General features: G+C 38.7%; 1 protein-coding gene across 6 annotated transcripts in view; it reads right to left on the bottom strand.

The window, feature by feature from the left end:
* The window catches only part of SYNJ2 (synaptojanin 2), a 150,781-nt gene that overhangs the window by 15,996 nt on the left and 116,839 nt on the right, over window positions 1-17,946 (bottom strand). For all 6 annotated transcript variants that reach the window (XM_044000382.1, XM_044000383.1, XM_044000385.1 and 3 more), the window contains 5 exons: window positions 14,923-15,081; window positions 11,903-12,059; window positions 8,857-8,974; window positions 5,763-5,981; window positions 3,600-3,678 (listed from right to left, as the gene is read on the bottom strand). In XM_044000382.1, the coding sequence (XP_043856317.1) occupies window positions 3,600-3,678; window positions 5,763-5,981; window positions 8,857-8,974; window positions 11,903-12,059; window positions 14,923-15,081 (732 nt within the window). The remainder of the gene's footprint in view (window positions 1-3,599; window positions 3,679-5,762; window positions 5,982-8,856; window positions 8,975-11,902; window positions 12,060-14,922; window positions 15,082-17,946) is intronic.

The raw sequence follows: 17,946 nt of genomic DNA, 5'->3' as shown, positions 1-17,946 counted from the left end.
CATCTTTGCTCTGATTCTTTTCTCATAACATGACTAATGCTGAAATAGGATTAATGTTATTATGTGTATGTATGTATATATATAAATAAAACCTATATCAGATTACCTGCTGTCTAGGGGAGGGGGGAGGGAGGGAGAAAAATCTGAAATTGGAAAGCCTGTAAAAACAAAAGTTGAGAACTATCTTTACATGTAACGGGAAAAAAATAAAATACTTTATTAATTTTTAAAAAAATTTTGAGTTCTCTCCCTCCCTATCCTCCCCCCTCATTGAGAGGGCAAGCAATTTAATAAAGGTTATACATATATAGTTATGCAAAACATATTTCCATATTAGTCATGTTGTGAAAGAAAACATGGACCAAAAAAACCCCCAAGGAAAATAAAGAGTAAAAAAAGGTATCGTTCGATCTCTATTCAGACTCCATCACTTCTTTCTCTAGGGATGGATAGCATTTTTCAGCATGTATCCTTCAGAGTTGTCTTGGGTTATATTGCCGCAAATTGCTAAGTCATTTACAATTGGTCATCGTACAGTATTACTGTTACTGTGTACAATGTTCTCCTGGTTCTGCTCATTTCACTTTGCTTCAGTTCACGTGTTTCCAGGTTTTTCTGAGAGCATCCTGCTCATCATTTCTCATAGTACAATAATATTCTGTTACAATCATATACCACAACTTGTTCAGCCAATCCCCAAAGGATAGGCATCACCTCAATTTCTAATTCTTTGCCACCAGAAAAGAGCTGCTATAAATATCATTGTACATATAGGGCCTTTTCCTTACACTTATCAGCTGTGTCATCCTGGGGAAGTCACTTAACCCTGTTTGCCTCAGTTTCCTTATCTGTCAAATAATCTGGAGAAGGGAATGGCAAATAATTCCAACATCTTTGCCCAGAAAACCCCAAATGGGGTCATGAGTCAGACATGATTGAAAACGACTGAATGACAACAACAGACTGCCGCTAGGAACTCTCATCCCCGATGTTAGATTTGGTTAGTTTATGGGGCAGCTAGGTGGCACAGTGGATAGAGCACCAGTCCTGGATTCAGGAGGACCTGAGTTCAAATCTGGCCTCGGACACTTGACACTTACTAGCTATGTGACCCTGGGCAAGTCACTTAACCCTCATTGCCCCATCAAAACAAAACAAAAAAAAAGATTTGGTTAGTTTATGAATGCTGCCATGACTCAGCATGGCCTCTTGTATTCCCTCTTGGGTCAAGAATTAACCACTTTGGGGCAGCTAGGTGGCGCAGTGGATAGAGCACCGGCCCTGGATTCAGGAGGACCTAAGTTCAAATCCGGCCTCAGACACTTAACACTTACTAGCTGTGTGACCCTGGGCAAGTCACTTAACCCCAATTGCCTCACTAAAAAAAAAAAAAAAAAAGAATTAACCACTTTAAGCTTTAGTTTCCTACCTTGTAAGATAGGGGCAATAAATGAGGAGAATAGACTAGATGCTATCTCTCCCATCTCTAACTCTATGATCACCTGACCTCAAAGGATTTTTGTGACAATTGAATGAGATAATGTATGGAAAGTTCTTTGCAAACCCTGAAGTACAAAATGGATGTGAGTTATTGCTGTTGTTGCCTGTCATTCCAGATGCACTAGTTCTCAAGCATGTGGAAGGGGAATTCTTTACTTCAACCCTATGTAACCTTGCCAGTCCACACAATAATAGAGAACTCTTATGCCAAAGGTCAGTAATGACTTCCTTATAGCCAAATGCCTGTTCTCAATCCTCACAATCTTTAACTTCTTCAGCACATGACAGTACTGACCACTCCCTTCTTCTGGCTTCTTTTTTTCATTTCAGAGATGCCAAACCTTTGGATCTTCTCCAGTCTCTCTATTTAACCACCCCTCTATCTCCACTGCCAGCTTCTCTTCCCCTCTAGACATGGCCTGAATTAAATGAGTCCACACGGTTTAGAGTTCTGTCCTGTTTTCTTCTCCTACTATAGTCTCCTTTCATAATCTCATTTATTCCCATATCTTGAAGCGACATCTCTGTGTAAGTGATTGCCAAATATTTATCTCCAGTCCTGGCCTCATCCCCAAGCTTCAGACCTGAAACTCAGACCGTATCCTAGACATCCCCCAACCTCCCCTTGGATATCCCATCAGTCAGTGGGTCAATGTGTCTAAAAATGGAAATTCTCTTTCCTCATAAACCTCCTTCCCCAATGCCTTTCCCATGTGTATCCATAGCACCACCATTCATTTTCCATGTTTGAAACTTAACATTAGCTTTCACTTTTCTCTCACCTAACATAGCCATGTGTTGTTGAATTTTATCATTTTTCACTTTGCCAGTTTTTCTAGCACCCTCCTCTATGTCCTCCCTACCCTACCTCCACTCTATCCAGATTCTCATGACCCCCTATTTAGACTATTGAAATACCCTCCTGTTTAGTCTCCCCTTCTTTAATCCCTTCTACATACAGCTGCCAAAATGCTCTTCCTGAAGCACAGGCCAGACACTGCTCAAAAAGCTTTAATGGTTGGTTCCCTGTTGCCTTTAAGATAAGATGCAAATTCCTCTGTTGGAGTTTAAAGCCCTTCACAATCTGGTTCCATACTGTCTTTCAAGATTTGTGATCTATTATTCCCCTTAGTCACTTAAAGGTCTAAGGTCCAGCCAAATGGGCCTCTGAGGTATCTATCACACATAACATTCCATCTTCCTTCTCCGTGCCTGGAATACATTCTCTCTTCCTCTGCTGGCCTCTTGGCATCCCTAGATTCCATCGATTCTCAGCTCAGCGGATGCCAGCATGAGGCCTCTGAACTTACATGAGATTCAAAGGAGGGTCAGCTACTAATACCCCATCCCTGAAATTGCCCTGTATCACCTCATCTGTGCACATGTTGTCTCCCCTGATAGAATGTGAAATGCTTGAGCAGAGCCCATTTCATTTCTCTTTGTATCCCCTGACTCTCATATGGTGCCTGTTACATGCTAAGTGCTGAATAAATGCTTATCAATTAGTCAACAGTTCTCAGTTGCCTGAGTAAATTTTAAGTTTCTAATCAGGGAGTGCAAGGCTCTCCAAAATGTAGGCACCACTACTTTGTCCAATATTCCCTCATATTGCTCCTCTATCAGTATGCTCCAGGCTGGCCAAACTGGAACTTTACATCCCCTCCATTTATCTGGCATGGCACATCCTTTTCATTCACACAGTTCCTTATATCTGGATCGTTCTGTCCCCTGTTCTTTCCTGCTGAATTCCTACCATTCCATATACTCCACTCCACATACACTCCTACCATTCCATATACACCACACCATATACACTCATCAAAAGTAACCTTGAGTAAAGCAGACTGATATGTGGAGAAATATAGGGGACTCGGTGGAAAATATGTTTTAGTAATCTAACCTGGGGGAAGTCATTAAACCTTGGCTAATAAGCCTTTGTTGAGTATTAGATATCAGATAGAAAGAATCAGGGCCATGGTTCATAATGAGATGAGGGAGCAGGTACCACTTACTCATGAACTCATGAGGTAGGAAGAATAGGAGGAAACAGCACATACAGAAAGCCAACATGGCTATAGAGTCTCCCCAGGGAGACTTACCTTCATTCCATCCACATCTAAGACATTCAGAGCTGAGCGGCTATCTGCAAAAGTCACCAGCATTTGTCCTTGATTGATCCTAGAAAGAAGATGGACAAACAGAAGTAGCCTCTAAGATGAATAAAGAAAAGACAGCACAACTGGCTGTTGAACCAGGTTCCAGACAGATCTCTGCCTTTATGAGGGGGGAGAATTTTCTATCAGTTTGTACCTAGAGGGAATCACATCATCTAGGGATTGTCTCACAAGAATGAAATCATAGATCTTCTGCAAGCCTGGATCCCAGAGGACCGCTTCTCTGGGACATGGACATGATGCATGGGAGGGTGGGGAGGAAAGGGAAAGAAAAGTAGTGAGAGGTGGTAGAGAAGGAAAACAGAAATGGGGAGAGGAGAAGGGAAGGGTAGTGGGGAGAATGGGGGAAAATGGAGAAAGCAACATGGAGAGAGAGGGAGCGGTCCAGGGAAAAGAGGAGGACGAGGGAAGGGAAAACAGAGGATGAGGGGTTCGAGAACAGCAAGAATACAAGAGGCAGAAAAGGAGAAATTCCAGGGATATTGAGGCTTCTAGAACAAGAACAGGATATGTACAAAGACCCAAAGCCTATGGAAGACATAACTTTAAAAGGTTAGAGAGGAAAGGATCTGTTTAATATGGTAACTAAGGCAGGGAAGGAGTTAGGGAATGGGAAGAAGGACCTATATGACTATAGGTCCATGGCAATTGAATCTGGCATGAGGGAGGCACAGAGCCTGAGGCCCACATTGACAAAAAGGTACTCCTTCCTATATCATAGGTTCCTATGCCAGATATAAGGACTAGGGGAAAAAGAAGATTATAGAAGGCAAATATACCAGATAGCCTTATTAGACAAAATCTTCCAGATAGAGTGAGAAAATAAAACAAATAAATAAACCTAAGGATAAGTAAGATCTGGCATAGGAGTTAAATCAAGAACAGAAGGTCTATACATGTCCCTACAGGTGGCATGTAGGGCCACCATTCATTCTTTTTTTTTTTTTCATAAAAGTATTTTATTATTTTCCAGTTACATGTAGAGATAGTTTGCAACATTTGTTTTAATAAGATTTCTAGTTTCGATTTTTTCTCTCCCTCCCCAAGACAGCAAGCAATCTGATATAGGTTATATGTACAATCACATTAAACATATTTCTGCATTATTCATGCTGTACAAGAAGAATCAGAGCAAAAAGGAAAAACCTCAAAAAAGAAAAAAATAGAGATAGTATGGTTCAATCTGCATCTAGATTCCAGCCACCATTCCTTCTTTTTTTTTTTTTTTTTTGTGGCAGGGCAATGGGGGGGGGGGGGTTAAGTGACTTTCCCAGGGTCACATAGCTATTGAGTGTTAAGTGTCTGAGGCCAGATTTGAACTCAGGTACTCCTGAATCCAGGGCTGGTGCTTTATCTACTGTGCCACCTAGCTGCCCCCGCCATTCATTCTTTAATTAATTAATTTTTTTTAGTGAGGCAATTGGGGTTAAGTGACTTGCCCAGGGTCACACAGCTAGTAAGTGTTAAGTGTCTGAGACCGGATTTGAACTCAGGTACTCCTGACTCCAGGGCTGGTGCTCTATTCACTGCGCCACCTAGCTGCCCCACCGCCATTCATTCTTAAAACCACAGTAAGTTTGTAAACATCCTATTCACATTGTAGTTAAACCCATTAATCTTGTTCCTTATGGTTTATAAGAATAAATCTTTTTTTAAGCTTCAAGAAGGGTCATATACTACTTTGGGGGGAGGGGAAATGGGAGAAAAGAAAACGGCCCCGTTTTCTCCTTTAATCCTAGCCTGAATGGCAAAGGAAGGCAGAAAACTAGAGAGATGGCAACAGGGAGATAAATCAATAGGAGGGGCCAGCACATCAAGTCCTGTGCTAGTCAAGAAGAGAAATGAGGGGCGGCTAGGTGATGCAGTGGATAAAGCACCAGCCTTGGATTCAGGAGTACCTGAGTTCAAATCCGGCCTCAGACACTTACTAGCTGTGTGACCCTGGGCAAGTCACTTAACCCCCATTGCCTGCAAAAAAACCAAAACAACAACAACAACAACAACAAAAAAAAGAGAAATGAGTGGTCCCCTACTGAGGCCCAAAATATTATGGCAACACACATAGATTTAGCCTGCATCAGTATTTACCTGACAAGAATTATGGTCCCATAATTCCCTAAGGTTTGCATAAGCTCAGCCCGCAGATCCTCAGGGAACTCATTTTTTTCTTCTAGGGTTGGTGACTGTAGGTTTACCACCACTGTAGCATCTAAGGGTCCCTGGAAAGATGACACTTCTTGGAAGACTCTCTCCCGGGCGTCGATGTCTACTTCTTGGACTTCCACTTCCACAACAGCCAACACAGGTCTATTAAACACACAGACAAGATAACAGAAAGGTAACTTCAAGGCAAGAAGCTCACTGAACTGAATACTGCTAACATTCCCATTTTTCCACTGTTTCTCTGGCTAATTTTTATGCCAACAATTTGTTCATGAGATAGGGGCACCACTTGCCCCATCTATTTTACAGATGAATAAAGTTTTTTCCTTTTCTTTTTCTGGTGAAAGAGGCCCTGGGAGAGGAATATTGGTACTCTTTAATTATTTTAGTCAGCACTTAGAAAATCATCAACTCGGCTGGATCTTAATGACTGTTTAATTATTGAGGATTAAAATTTAAGAGCTTTAAGTCGACCTAGTGTTTAGCAGCTTAGGAAGAAGGTGAGGGGATTTACATTTGAGTAGTGGAGAAAAGATAGACCCACTTGTTCTCAATTAAGAAATAAAGTGGTAATGATTAATGGAGAGATGACTGCAGGGTAGTGCAATGGATAGACCGCCCAACATTCCCATCTTGTAGATGCCCAGGGAGTATAAGGTACTTGCCCATATTCATCCAGACATGAAGCATCTGAGGCAGGATTTCAATCCATGTCCTTGGACTCTATGTCTGCAGCTCTTTTCACTATATTATTCTAGATCCACTTTAGCAGCACCCAAAAATTTACTACCTGTATCCTTTTATCAGAGCAGTCACAAACCCCTCAAGTATTAGTTTTAATTATGTAAAAGCAAGAAAACAACATTTCTTGTTAAAAAAAAAGGAGGGGGAAAAAATAAATCAAATAAAGTTAAGTATAAGTAGGCTAAGGTATATTTCAAAAGATGTCCTACATTCAGGAAGTGGTTTATGGGATATTGTCTAGAAAATGTATGACTAAAAAAGGATGTGTTAGTTATATAGTGAATACAAACTCTCTGTGTGTGTATGTATAAAACAGATGGCCTGAGTGTTGCCCTAATGCCTTCAAAATATAACTGAAGCATGCAACTTAAAAAAGTAGAAAAGAAACAAATTTTAAATTCTCAAAGACCAAATTGGAAATCCTAAAAATTTCAAAGGAGAGATTAATAAAACTGAAAGAAAACAATAAATAAAACTTTTTAAAAAACCCAACAAAATAGATAAACCAGGGGCAGCTAGGTGGCGCAGTGGATAGAGCGCTGGCCCTGGAGTCAGGAGGACCTGAGTTCAAATCCAGCCTCAGACACTTAACACTTACTAGCTGTGTGACCCTGGGCAAGTCACTTAACCCCAATGGCCTCACCAAAAAAAAAAAAAATATATATATATATATATATATAGATAGATAATATAGATAAACCATTGGTTAATTTGATTTTTTTTAAAAAGAAGAAAAACAATAGTATCGAAAATGAAAAAGATGAATTCATCACCAATGAAGAAGAAATTAAAGCAATAATTAAGAGCTAATTTACTTACTTATATGTCAATAAATCTGAAAATCTAAGCGAAATGGATATTTACAAAAATACAAATTGTCCAGATTAACAGAAGAGGAAATAGAATAAAAAATATAATTGAGCATATGCTATATGGAAGACTTATAGAAGATATGAACAGAATCTCATGGGTGAGAAGAGTCTGGATGGAGTGTGAACTATGCTCATGAAGGAAATACTCTCATTTATTTGATCACAGATCTCTTAAAGCACTGAGTATCCAATAATGAAACATTTTTCAATAATTCAGATTGTCCCTGTACCACATTAGCCTGAATTGCTGAAGCTTTAAAATATCTTCCAACTGAAAAAAAAATCATCCATTCTGGGAAACATGACAGGTTCCTTATCATAAATTTTAGGATCCAGCTTCTTTGCTCCTACAAACAATAAGCATCACTTTCTAAATTGTACCAGCACAGACAGACAAAGAAATCAAAGGAAAGTTCAAAGAATGTCGACTCAGCAGGCAACTGGAGATGGGGAAGAGACCATTACAGTCAAAGATACAAAGGGAATCACAACTGACAGAAGCAACCCTAAAAGCACAGGTATCAAAAGGCTTCCATTCTATTTCTTTTTTTTTTTTTTTTTTTTTTTTTTTAGTGAGGCAAGTGGGGTTAAGTGACTTGCCCAGGGTCACACAGCTAGTAAGTGTTAAGTGTCTGAGGCTGGATTTGAACTCAGGTATTCCTGACTCCAGGGCCGGTGCTCTATCCACTGCGCCACCTAGCTGCCCCTTCCATTCTATTTCAAGGCAGTTGAAATAACACATATGTGTCTTAGAAGGGTGGCCTCAGATTACTTAAACCCTACTGATGGCCAACACTTTTTTTTCTTAAATCACCAACTTCCTTGTCTTTTGGCTCCAGCCCTTATAGCAGGGGTTCTTAACTGGGGCCCTTCAACTTGTAGGGGGGAAAATTAATATCTTTATGTTTTCATAACCTCTAAATGACATTCATAATTTCCTTCAATTATGAGTGTGGACAATAAACCGTTATTTTGAGAAGGGGCCCATGACCTTCACCTTCACCTGGATGGCCAGAGGTGCCTAGGACACTAAGAACCCTTGGGATAGAGGGGTGAAGCTGCTCCAGGATAATGCAGTTTCTGTTACATTTCTAAGAATTTCCATTCTCCCTTTCCCATTTGCCTTCATCAACTATCTCCTTTGTACCAAAGACAAAAGACAAAAGAGTGTACAAAAGACACACTTTTCTTTGTAGCCCATCAGTCTCCTCACATGTCAAGCAGAGAACAACATCCCATTATCTTTGCAAAAGGCATCCAGCTGTGGGATGGCTGGCAAAGATGCAGGAGACCAGAACTGGAATTTTCAAATCATAGAAGAGACCACAAAGTCCAAGTTCAAGATATTAAAAACCCTGAAGGTAAAATATTTTGAGGCATCTGAGCCCCAGAAAGGACATTACCTGTGATCAGAAGCCTGAAGTTCTGCTCGGCCATAGTACATAAGCACACCAGGAGACCAGGTGTGTTTGATTTTGGTGTCAACGTTTAAATCGTGGTCTAGAAGGTTGAGCTCTCCCGCTAAGAGGAGATTCCATATGTGGGATACATGAATAAAAAAAAATGCACACGTTAAAATGTAATATTTAAAAATAAAAGTCCATAAAGAAGAAAAGTAAATTGTATTTATGAATCCCTTTATAGTTTCCAATATACTAGATGAGTTTCCTATTTAATCTTCACATAGGAAGTGAACCTATTATCATTCTCATTTTACAGGGCAGAAAACAAGCTTAGGATGCTTATATGACCGGATTTGCACTCAAATCTTCTGACTCCCCATGCCTTTTACACTCAATCGGAACTATTTCCCTTATTCTGGGAAGGTTCTTCCTACAACAGCAGTTCTCTTAGTATCCCCTACATTCCCCAGAAAGCTATATGTAACCCTACCCTGTCAAGCTATAGCTTTCTTTCTTTCTTTTTTCTTTATCATAAAAATATTTTATTATTTTCTAGTTACAAGCAGAGATAGTTTTCAACATTTTTTTTTTTAAGGAGAAATAAGGTCTTTAATCGGGGCAGAGGAACTATAGCTCATGGTATTGCAAAGCTTGGAAACTAGGAATACCCCTCAACATTTTTTTTTTTTTAGTGAGGCGATTGAGGTTAAGTGACTTGCCCAGGGTCACATAGCTAGTAAGTGTTAAGTGTCTGAGGTCAGATTTGAACTCAGGTACTTCTGACTCCAGGGCCAGTACTAGCTGTCCCAACATTTGTTTTTAAAAGATTTCTAGTTTCTTTCTTCCTTTCAATGTTACTGTTTCCACTTCTTTACCCATCTTCTGAGGTCTGGCTCAGAACCCTGAGATTCTTTCTTCAAAATCTCCATTGACTAAATTTCTAAATCACTAGAATATAAGCCCCCTGACATGTACGAAATGGATTAATTAAACTGCTGCTCCTCTTTTTAATTTTAATGATAGTGTCTCCATCCTCTTAGACACATAGGCTAGAAGGCTCATCATCGTCTCAATCATTCCTTCTCCCACACCCTCTATATCTCATTAGTCATTAAAACCTATTGATTCAGGGGGAAGCTAGGTGGCACAGTGGATAAAGCACTGACCCTGGATTCAGGAGGACCTGAGTTCAAATCTGACCTCAGACACTTGACACTTACTAGCTGTGTGACCCTGGGCAAGTCACTTAACTCTCATTGCCCTGGAAAAAACAAACAAAACCAAACCTATTGATTCCCCATTACCACCGACTTAATTCAAGCCCTTGCACCTCCTCTTGCCTGGACTACCACCTTACCAGTCTACTAAGTGCTCTCCCTTCTTCTTCCCAAATCCTCCCTAAACACAGCTGCCAAAATAATGAAAACACGGATTTAACATGACTTTCCTGCTTAAGAATTGTCAGTGGCTCTTGACTGTCTATGGGATGAGATACAAACTCTTGACGTCCAACACCAACTGCTGACATTTAAGACCTTCCACAGTCTGGCTCCAGCCTACTTTTACTGACACGTTGCTTCACTCCTCCCTTTCATGCACTCATTCAAACTGAACTACAGTCATCCCCTAATCTGCTCCTGTCTCTGCCTGAAGGCTGCTCTCATGGCCGGAAAGCATTCTCTCTACACCTCTGCCTACTGAAATCTTTCCCTTTCTTTAAGACCCAACTAAGAAGTCACCTTCTCCAAGCCTCCTTGTCTGATACCCTCAGCAGAAAGCCATCCTCGCCCTCCCTTCTAATGTCATTAATGTCATTAACTGCATTTTGCGGAAATCCTTACCCTCAGCAAAAATCACTTTCTTCCTTGTATGATAATTATTTCGTATTCATCCTCCTCCTTATTAGAGTAGTCTCCTAGAAGGGAGGGACTGTCACTTTTCAGATTTTGACTCACAGTGCCTGGCACAGCATCTTGTTTAATACATATTCGTTAAATTGAACACAGTAAAAACTAAGCTAATGCCACCTCAAATCATTCACCCTGGCATTCCACTTCAAGTGTGGGAGATGCTGGCTGCCATTGCTTTTATGGATTCACATCATAACAAAGGGCACTGTGAATTTCAGCAATGCCTGCATTGCTTTGTAGTATAAGTAGAATAAAATGCTTTCTGGGGCTATCAAGTTTATCATTCAAGTTTGATGGAACACTTCACCATATCAAAAGATTAAGCCTTTTACTAAGGGAATAAACTTGAGAATGAAATGGCCCCATGTGTCTGAGAATACTTATTCTGACAAGCCCCACTTAAAAGAACTGACATTTAACACGGAGCTGCTGAGTAAATATTAATGGGAAGAAAATGGCTATTTTTTTTTACCTGCCTGAGTGTGCACATTTCCTAGCCTTGAATTCTACCATATTTCCCCTGAGAGAAGCTTAGTTTGAGTATCTTGCTCATTGAAAAACATGTCCAGTTCTCACAATTTTTAGTCATCCTGAATGCCCAGCAGGGCAAACAAGAAGTATTGGTTAAGTGCTAAAATACTCTATCTAACCCAGCTAAGTCTTAACTTATGCTCATCTTTTCACTTCTGAATTAGCAGAGCTTAGCCAAATAGAATAAGATACCAGTAGAAGGCAAGTGATTTGAATGAACTAGATAACGGACACATGTGTAGGGGTAGAATTATAATGCCAAGAAGGGAGAAAGATGATAAGTCACATCTTTTGCAAATAGCATCCTTTTCCGTTGGGCAGAACTAAAAGGCGAAGATAGAATAGTAGGTCTAGGGTGGCAGCAAATCTCATGCCCTAAATATAGCCCAAGTGGAGATGGTCTGAAGAACATCATCTCCCAAAACTTAATGTTCAACTTGCAGGTTTTTGGTAGTTTAGGTATACCTATATATCTTTCACAACAAGAATCTGGTATGACTTCAGTATACAAGGTATGAGCATGGTGCTTATTACACAAGAGAAGGTGGTTGTTGTTGTTTTATAAAAACTGTACTCGTTCCAATTTGCCCAACATTTTCACTGACCTGTTTTATCAAGAGGATGTTTCTTCCTCCACCATAATACCCTGTCAGTCCAGGCTGGAGTTCGGCACTTATCACTTGTATCATAAGCTTCTGAGCCAACGTCATATTTGTATGTGGGTCCAAAATTAATGGTACCTTCATGAAAATCCTTAAAAATCTATCAAGAAAAATCAAATTACCAACTCAATTCTTCTGGATTTTCTGTGTCAAATGCAAAAATAAGTGCATTATTAAAATATTATATGTTTTTTATCATAAAAGTATTTTATTATTTTATCAGTGACATGTAAAGATAGTTTTCAGCATTTGTTTTTTTTTAGTCAATTACCAGTTTTTTTTATAATGTATAAGGTATTTTATTTTTTCCGTTACATGTAAAGATAGTTCTCAACTTTTGTTTATACAAGCTTTACAATTTCAGATTTTTCTCCCTCCCTCCCCTCCCTCCCCCCTCCCAATATTATATGTTAATACAATCTTTATGCTATGTTTATAAGTGCCTAAAACAGTTATGAAATTATAAATGGCTTCAAAAAATACAAAAGCAAAAAGTGTTGGCCAATGAGTTGAACATCTCAAGGTAAGCAGGCAGTATGATGCAGTAGAAGGAGTGTTGCTTTTGAAATCGGGATATGGGTTTGAATCCCAGCCCTGCCACTTTCTACCTAGGTAACCTTGGGAAAGTCACTGAATGTCTCTGCACCTCATTTTCCTCTTTTGTAAAATGAAGATATTATGCTGTGAATGACTTGGTTATTTTCAGCAATGCAATGATGCAAGACAACTCTGAAGGACTTATGAAAAATGCAATCCATCTACAGAGAAAGAACTGAGGGTATCTGAATACAGATTGAAGTATAATTTTTTTTGTTAGTTCCTTTATCTGTAGTTTTGTTTTTGTCTGTTTTCTTTCACAACCTGGCTAATGTGGAAATGTTTTGCATGACCATTCATATATAACTTATATTGAATTGCTTAAGTTCTTGGGGGACAGGGGAAGGAGGAAGGATGAGAATTTGGAAAACAAAGTCATAAAAAATGGATGTCAAAATTTGTTTTTACATGTAACTTGGGAAAATAAAAATTATAAATAAGAAAAAAAGTAAAATAAAGATATTAGACAGATCTATTAGATTTCTTCCAGTTCTAAATTCATGACCCTATGATTGTATTTGCTATTTCTCTGCCTTCCTTCAATGTATGAAGTTTCTAGTAACAATATCAATGTTACTTTTCAATTTTCATGCCCAGTAAATCCTGAAAGTCACAATGTCATCTCTCATCACATCCCAAACACTGATATAGATTTAGAGATAGAAGGGAAACTTGAGGTGTCCTACTCCAAATCCTTCATTTTATAGATGCACAAAGTAAGGTCCAGAGACATTAACTGACTTGGTAGTAAAATGGCAGAGCAAAGAGTCAAACTTTGGTCTTCTTACTTCTGGTCTAGTATTCTTTCCACCACACCACAATGAATCTTCTAAGTCAAATCTCCAGGTAAATATATTTTGAAAATCGTTAGAAATACAACCCAGCAATTTAAGTCCATGGGATAGAAACATCCTATCCCATCAATAAAATATCCTCTATGTTCAATGCATTATGAATGTACATAGGGTCGTAGTTATGAATGTATTCAGCCCCTGCACATGCACATGGTTGACAGACTTAATCAAGGCTCCCCAAACCACACTGTCTACTTTATGACCCCTACTAGCCCAACAGTCTTTGCCCAAGTACGGAAAAATCCCATAAGGTCATTTTGATAGTTACAAATGACTTTAATAAAGTAGAACAAAATACCATGCATACCATGCCTATTGGTGAGATTTGCAGGCATGATGAACTTTATTACATTAGCAGCCAAAGCTAGTTTCTACTTGGGCAAATCCTTCCCTGCTTAGCTAGAGTCAAAGGTAACTTTATACTTGTGTAATTGTCAACCCTTTTTCAAAGTTTTCCAGACTGTATCCCATCATGTGAAACTACTCTTTTTGATCTGAAAATGAACAAATTTTTGCCTATGAGCCATACTATAGTTAGGTAAGAAGGGGCAGGGTAGGGAAGGAATAGGTGTTTGTGTGAGTATATGTGTACACATAAACACACATACCATATATATATATATATTCTCTTGTTCAGTCGCATCCAACTCTTCATGACCCTATGGTTTTCTCGGCAAAAATACTGAAGTGGTTTGCCATTTCCTTCTCCTGCTTGTTTTACAGATGAGAAAACTGAGACAAACAGGGCTAAGTGACTTGTCTAGGGTCACACAGCTAGTAAGTGTCTGGGACTGGATTTGAACTCAGGAAGATGAATCTTCCTGACACCAGGGCCAGAGTTCTATCCCCTGCACCCTAGCTCCCCATATATACCCTCTATATGATTAGAAACACTTAGGAAAATAGGGTTTAGGGCCAGAGGGGTCATCATCTATTCTAACCTTCATTTTATAAGTGAGGAAGGTGAAATTCGAAGAGTCCAACATCACATTCCTTCATTGATCTCTAGGCTGCATTCTTTACTCTGCTGGTCCAGAATGCCTCCAGAAACCTCTTTACCCTGGAGGTTCCCTCTACTCCTGGACTTCATACCTTGGAAACAATGTCTTCCCCGAGGTCTCTCCCTCAGATTTTCTGGTCCCTTTCAAAGACTTACCCTACAATGCTCAGGAACAAGTACCTTCTTTTCTTTCCACCTCCACCCCCTTTTCAACTCCCTTTTATGTGTGGTCTTCTACCATTAGAATGTAAGCTTCTTGAGGGCAGAGACCCCAGGTATTTATATTACGAGAGCTTAACACAATGGCTGGCCCATAGTAAATTCTTGTTGGCTTGATATCACAGATATAATAAGTGGCAAATGTAGGATTTGAGCTCAGTTCCTCTAACTCCAAATCCAGCTTTATTCCAAGGTCATTTGAGGATGCAATCTCCTCTCTGTATACTTATTGCAATGAGCCAGTTCAGGAAAGAGTGGCCCAAAATGAAGCAGCTACCCTCAAAGTGGCTTACTTTTCCGCTTGATTTTTGCAGTTGTAGTTGATCAAATTCTAGAAGTTTCTTCCAGTCTTGTCGCTTAACAAAATAGAAGACTTCTTCATAAGTAAGATCAATTCGGTAATTGAAATCCCCACACCAGAATACATAGTCGTGAGAAAAGACACTTCTTCCCTGGTTGTGTGGAAACAAATAAGAAAAATAAACTATTAAGAAAAGTATATTTTATAAAGGTTGATAATGAAGGGAGGAGAGATGCAGGACCACATTATAAAATTGCTCAACCCAAATGCCACTCATGGGAACACAGAATCAGTCTTTTTAAAATCAAACGAAAACAAAAACTTAATTACTTCAAAAAACTAAACTTCCTTTTTAGTACACATTTCCAGTTCTGTTTTGTACTAGTTATTATCAAGTTTGGAAATGGGTTTCAGTTGCTAATGGAAAGTCTATCTACGGCACCAAAGAGACACAAATTAAACTTTGAGGTATTATTTGATAGCCCTCAAATTAACAAAAACATAACGAAACAATGAAACTGCATGCTGGCAAGGCTGTGGAGAAACAGGTACACTCTTTCATTAATGGGAGAATTATAAACGTGCTGAATTTTTTGGAGAGTAATTTTCAATACTCTGTATCAGCTCAAAGATTTTCAAAGTATCACTTTGTAACTGCAAAAAACTGGAAGCAACTTAAATCAACAGTAGAGGGATGGGTAAATAAACTGCAAAGGAGGGGCTGATAAGGGAGTACAGTGGATAGAGCACTAGGACTGGAATCAAAAAGGCCCGATTTTAAATCCAGCCTCAGACACTTAATAGCTGTGTGACCCTGGACAATTAACTCTGTCTCAGTTTCTTCATTAGTCAAATGAGCTGGAAAAGAAAATAGCACACCTCTCCAGTATCTTTGCCAGGAAAACCCCAAATGAAGTTATGAAGAACCAGATACAACTGAAAGAAATGAACAACAACAAAAAATGCAAAGGAATATAATGCAATTAAGATGAAGAAGTCTAAGGAATTTGCCAAGACTTATATGAACTAATGCAAAGTGAAAAAAGCAAAATCAAAAGATGATGAAGTAAAAGAGAATAAATGGGCAAAGAATCCTATGGGGACTTAAAGGTTGTGACTTAAATTCTATGGCATTTTATGAGCTAATATTAATTTACTTAAATGTAAATAGCTTCCTTAGTGGCAGCTAGGTGGCACAGTAGATAGAGCGCAGAGCCTAGAGTCAGGAAGACCCGAGTTCAAACCCAGCCTCAGACACATAGTAGCTGTGTGACCCTAGTATGTCACTTAACCCTGTCTGCCTCAGTTTCCTCATCTTTAAACATAAACTAGAGAAGGAATTGGCAAATCAATAGCATCTATGCCAGGAAAACCCAAAAAGGGATCACAAAAAGTCAAACATGACTGAACAACAATAACAACAAAGCTTCTTTCCAAGAGGCTCCCCTTCTTAGTGAATGGAGTACTGAACTTGGAATCTGGACAATCTGAATACGAATACAGTCTCAGGCTTCACTGTGTTCTCCTCTAACTTCAGTAATATGTTTTAAATCCTAAAATGACAGATTAACCCAAGCACTTAGCATTACTTAGTAAAATGAAGTTTAAGGAAATTGTTACAAATCTCTTGTTGTTGCCACTTGGTTCTTAAGCATTAGTCTCACCATTACCTACAGACATGCCATATTCCCCCCTATGGATATGTGCCTTCCTCCCAGTAGTGGACCAAGACAGTCTATCTAAACTTTCTCTCTCATGCAGCCTTTTGCAGTGCTCTGCACACACTATGCAATAAATGCTTACTGGATTAAATCCCTTGACCCTCTAGAATAGTGGTTTCCAACTTATAGGCTATAGAGTTGTTTTAAGGTGTTCCCAAGTCCATATGGGAACCAAGTAGGGTCATGTGGCTCTTTTGCCACTATAAATTTTCTCAATCCAAACAGTATATGAACTACTCTGAAAGATGTAACTGATTATCCCTTTCCCACCACCAAGTTTATTAGTGCCCCAAACAAAAGTAAGTCAATAGTTATTCTTAAATGTACATCCACATTACCTAAAACCAGTTTGTAATGCTCTGTAGGTCTATTCTCTGTGACCTTCTGCACTCTCTCCCCAGGGGGATCCCAACCTTAGTTTTTAAAAAAATCTAGTCAGGTAAGGCAGAACAAAAATAACCATATGAGATGTCTGCTTGAATGCATGTATGTGTAATATATTTTTATAATTATTTTTGTTATATAACTATATGCTATTACATTCAGCTATAATTAATTATAAACTTACATAAAATTCAATGGAGACCACCCAACTCAAAACTATATGTAGTTATGTATACATATATACACATAAATTATTCTGTTAAGAGAGAAACTATGCCATTGCTTCCTTGGGGGAGGGCTAGGTGGTTCAGTGGATAGAGTGCTGAACTTGAAAGTAAGGAAAATCTGACTTCAAATTCTATCTCAACCATTTACTATGTGACTGAGCAAGCCGCCTAACCTTTTCAGCCTCAGTTTTCTCATCTATAAAATGGGTATAATAATAGCACCTACTTTGTAGGCTTGTTGTGAGGACCAAATAAGATAAAATAAAGCAATTTGCAAACATTTAAACCACTACATAAATGCTAGTTATGGTAAAAAAAAAAATAGCATGCATTTATTTATGCCATTAATAACAATTGCTATAAACTCTATTATATATATAGTGTATATATTTACTAACCTATACACAACTTCAAATAAGTATTGTATGTATACAGTAAATATGACTGCATAATTATAAATAAACAAAAAACTTTTTAAAAAAGAATTTTTAAAAATCTGATATCTTAAGGTTTAAGATGGACCATTAAAGATAACTTCCCCCCCCCCAAAAGTTCATCAAGAAATAAAACTATGCATTAAAAAAAATAAACTGTGATGAAGAATTTGGAAAGTACAAAGTACATTCTAAACTATCTCCTAAATTAACTTGTATTTTTCCTTATCTAATGCATCCAATACAACCA

Source organism: Dromiciops gliroides, chromosome 4 (genome assembly GCF_019393635.1).
Source record: "Dromiciops gliroides isolate mDroGli1 chromosome 4, mDroGli1.pri, whole genome shotgun sequence".
NCBI lineage: Eukaryota > Metazoa > Chordata > Mammalia > Microbiotheria > Microbiotheriidae > Dromiciops > Dromiciops gliroides.
The sequence above is the reverse complement of the archived record's forward strand: the minus strand, read 5'-3'. Positions and strand labels throughout refer to the sequence as shown.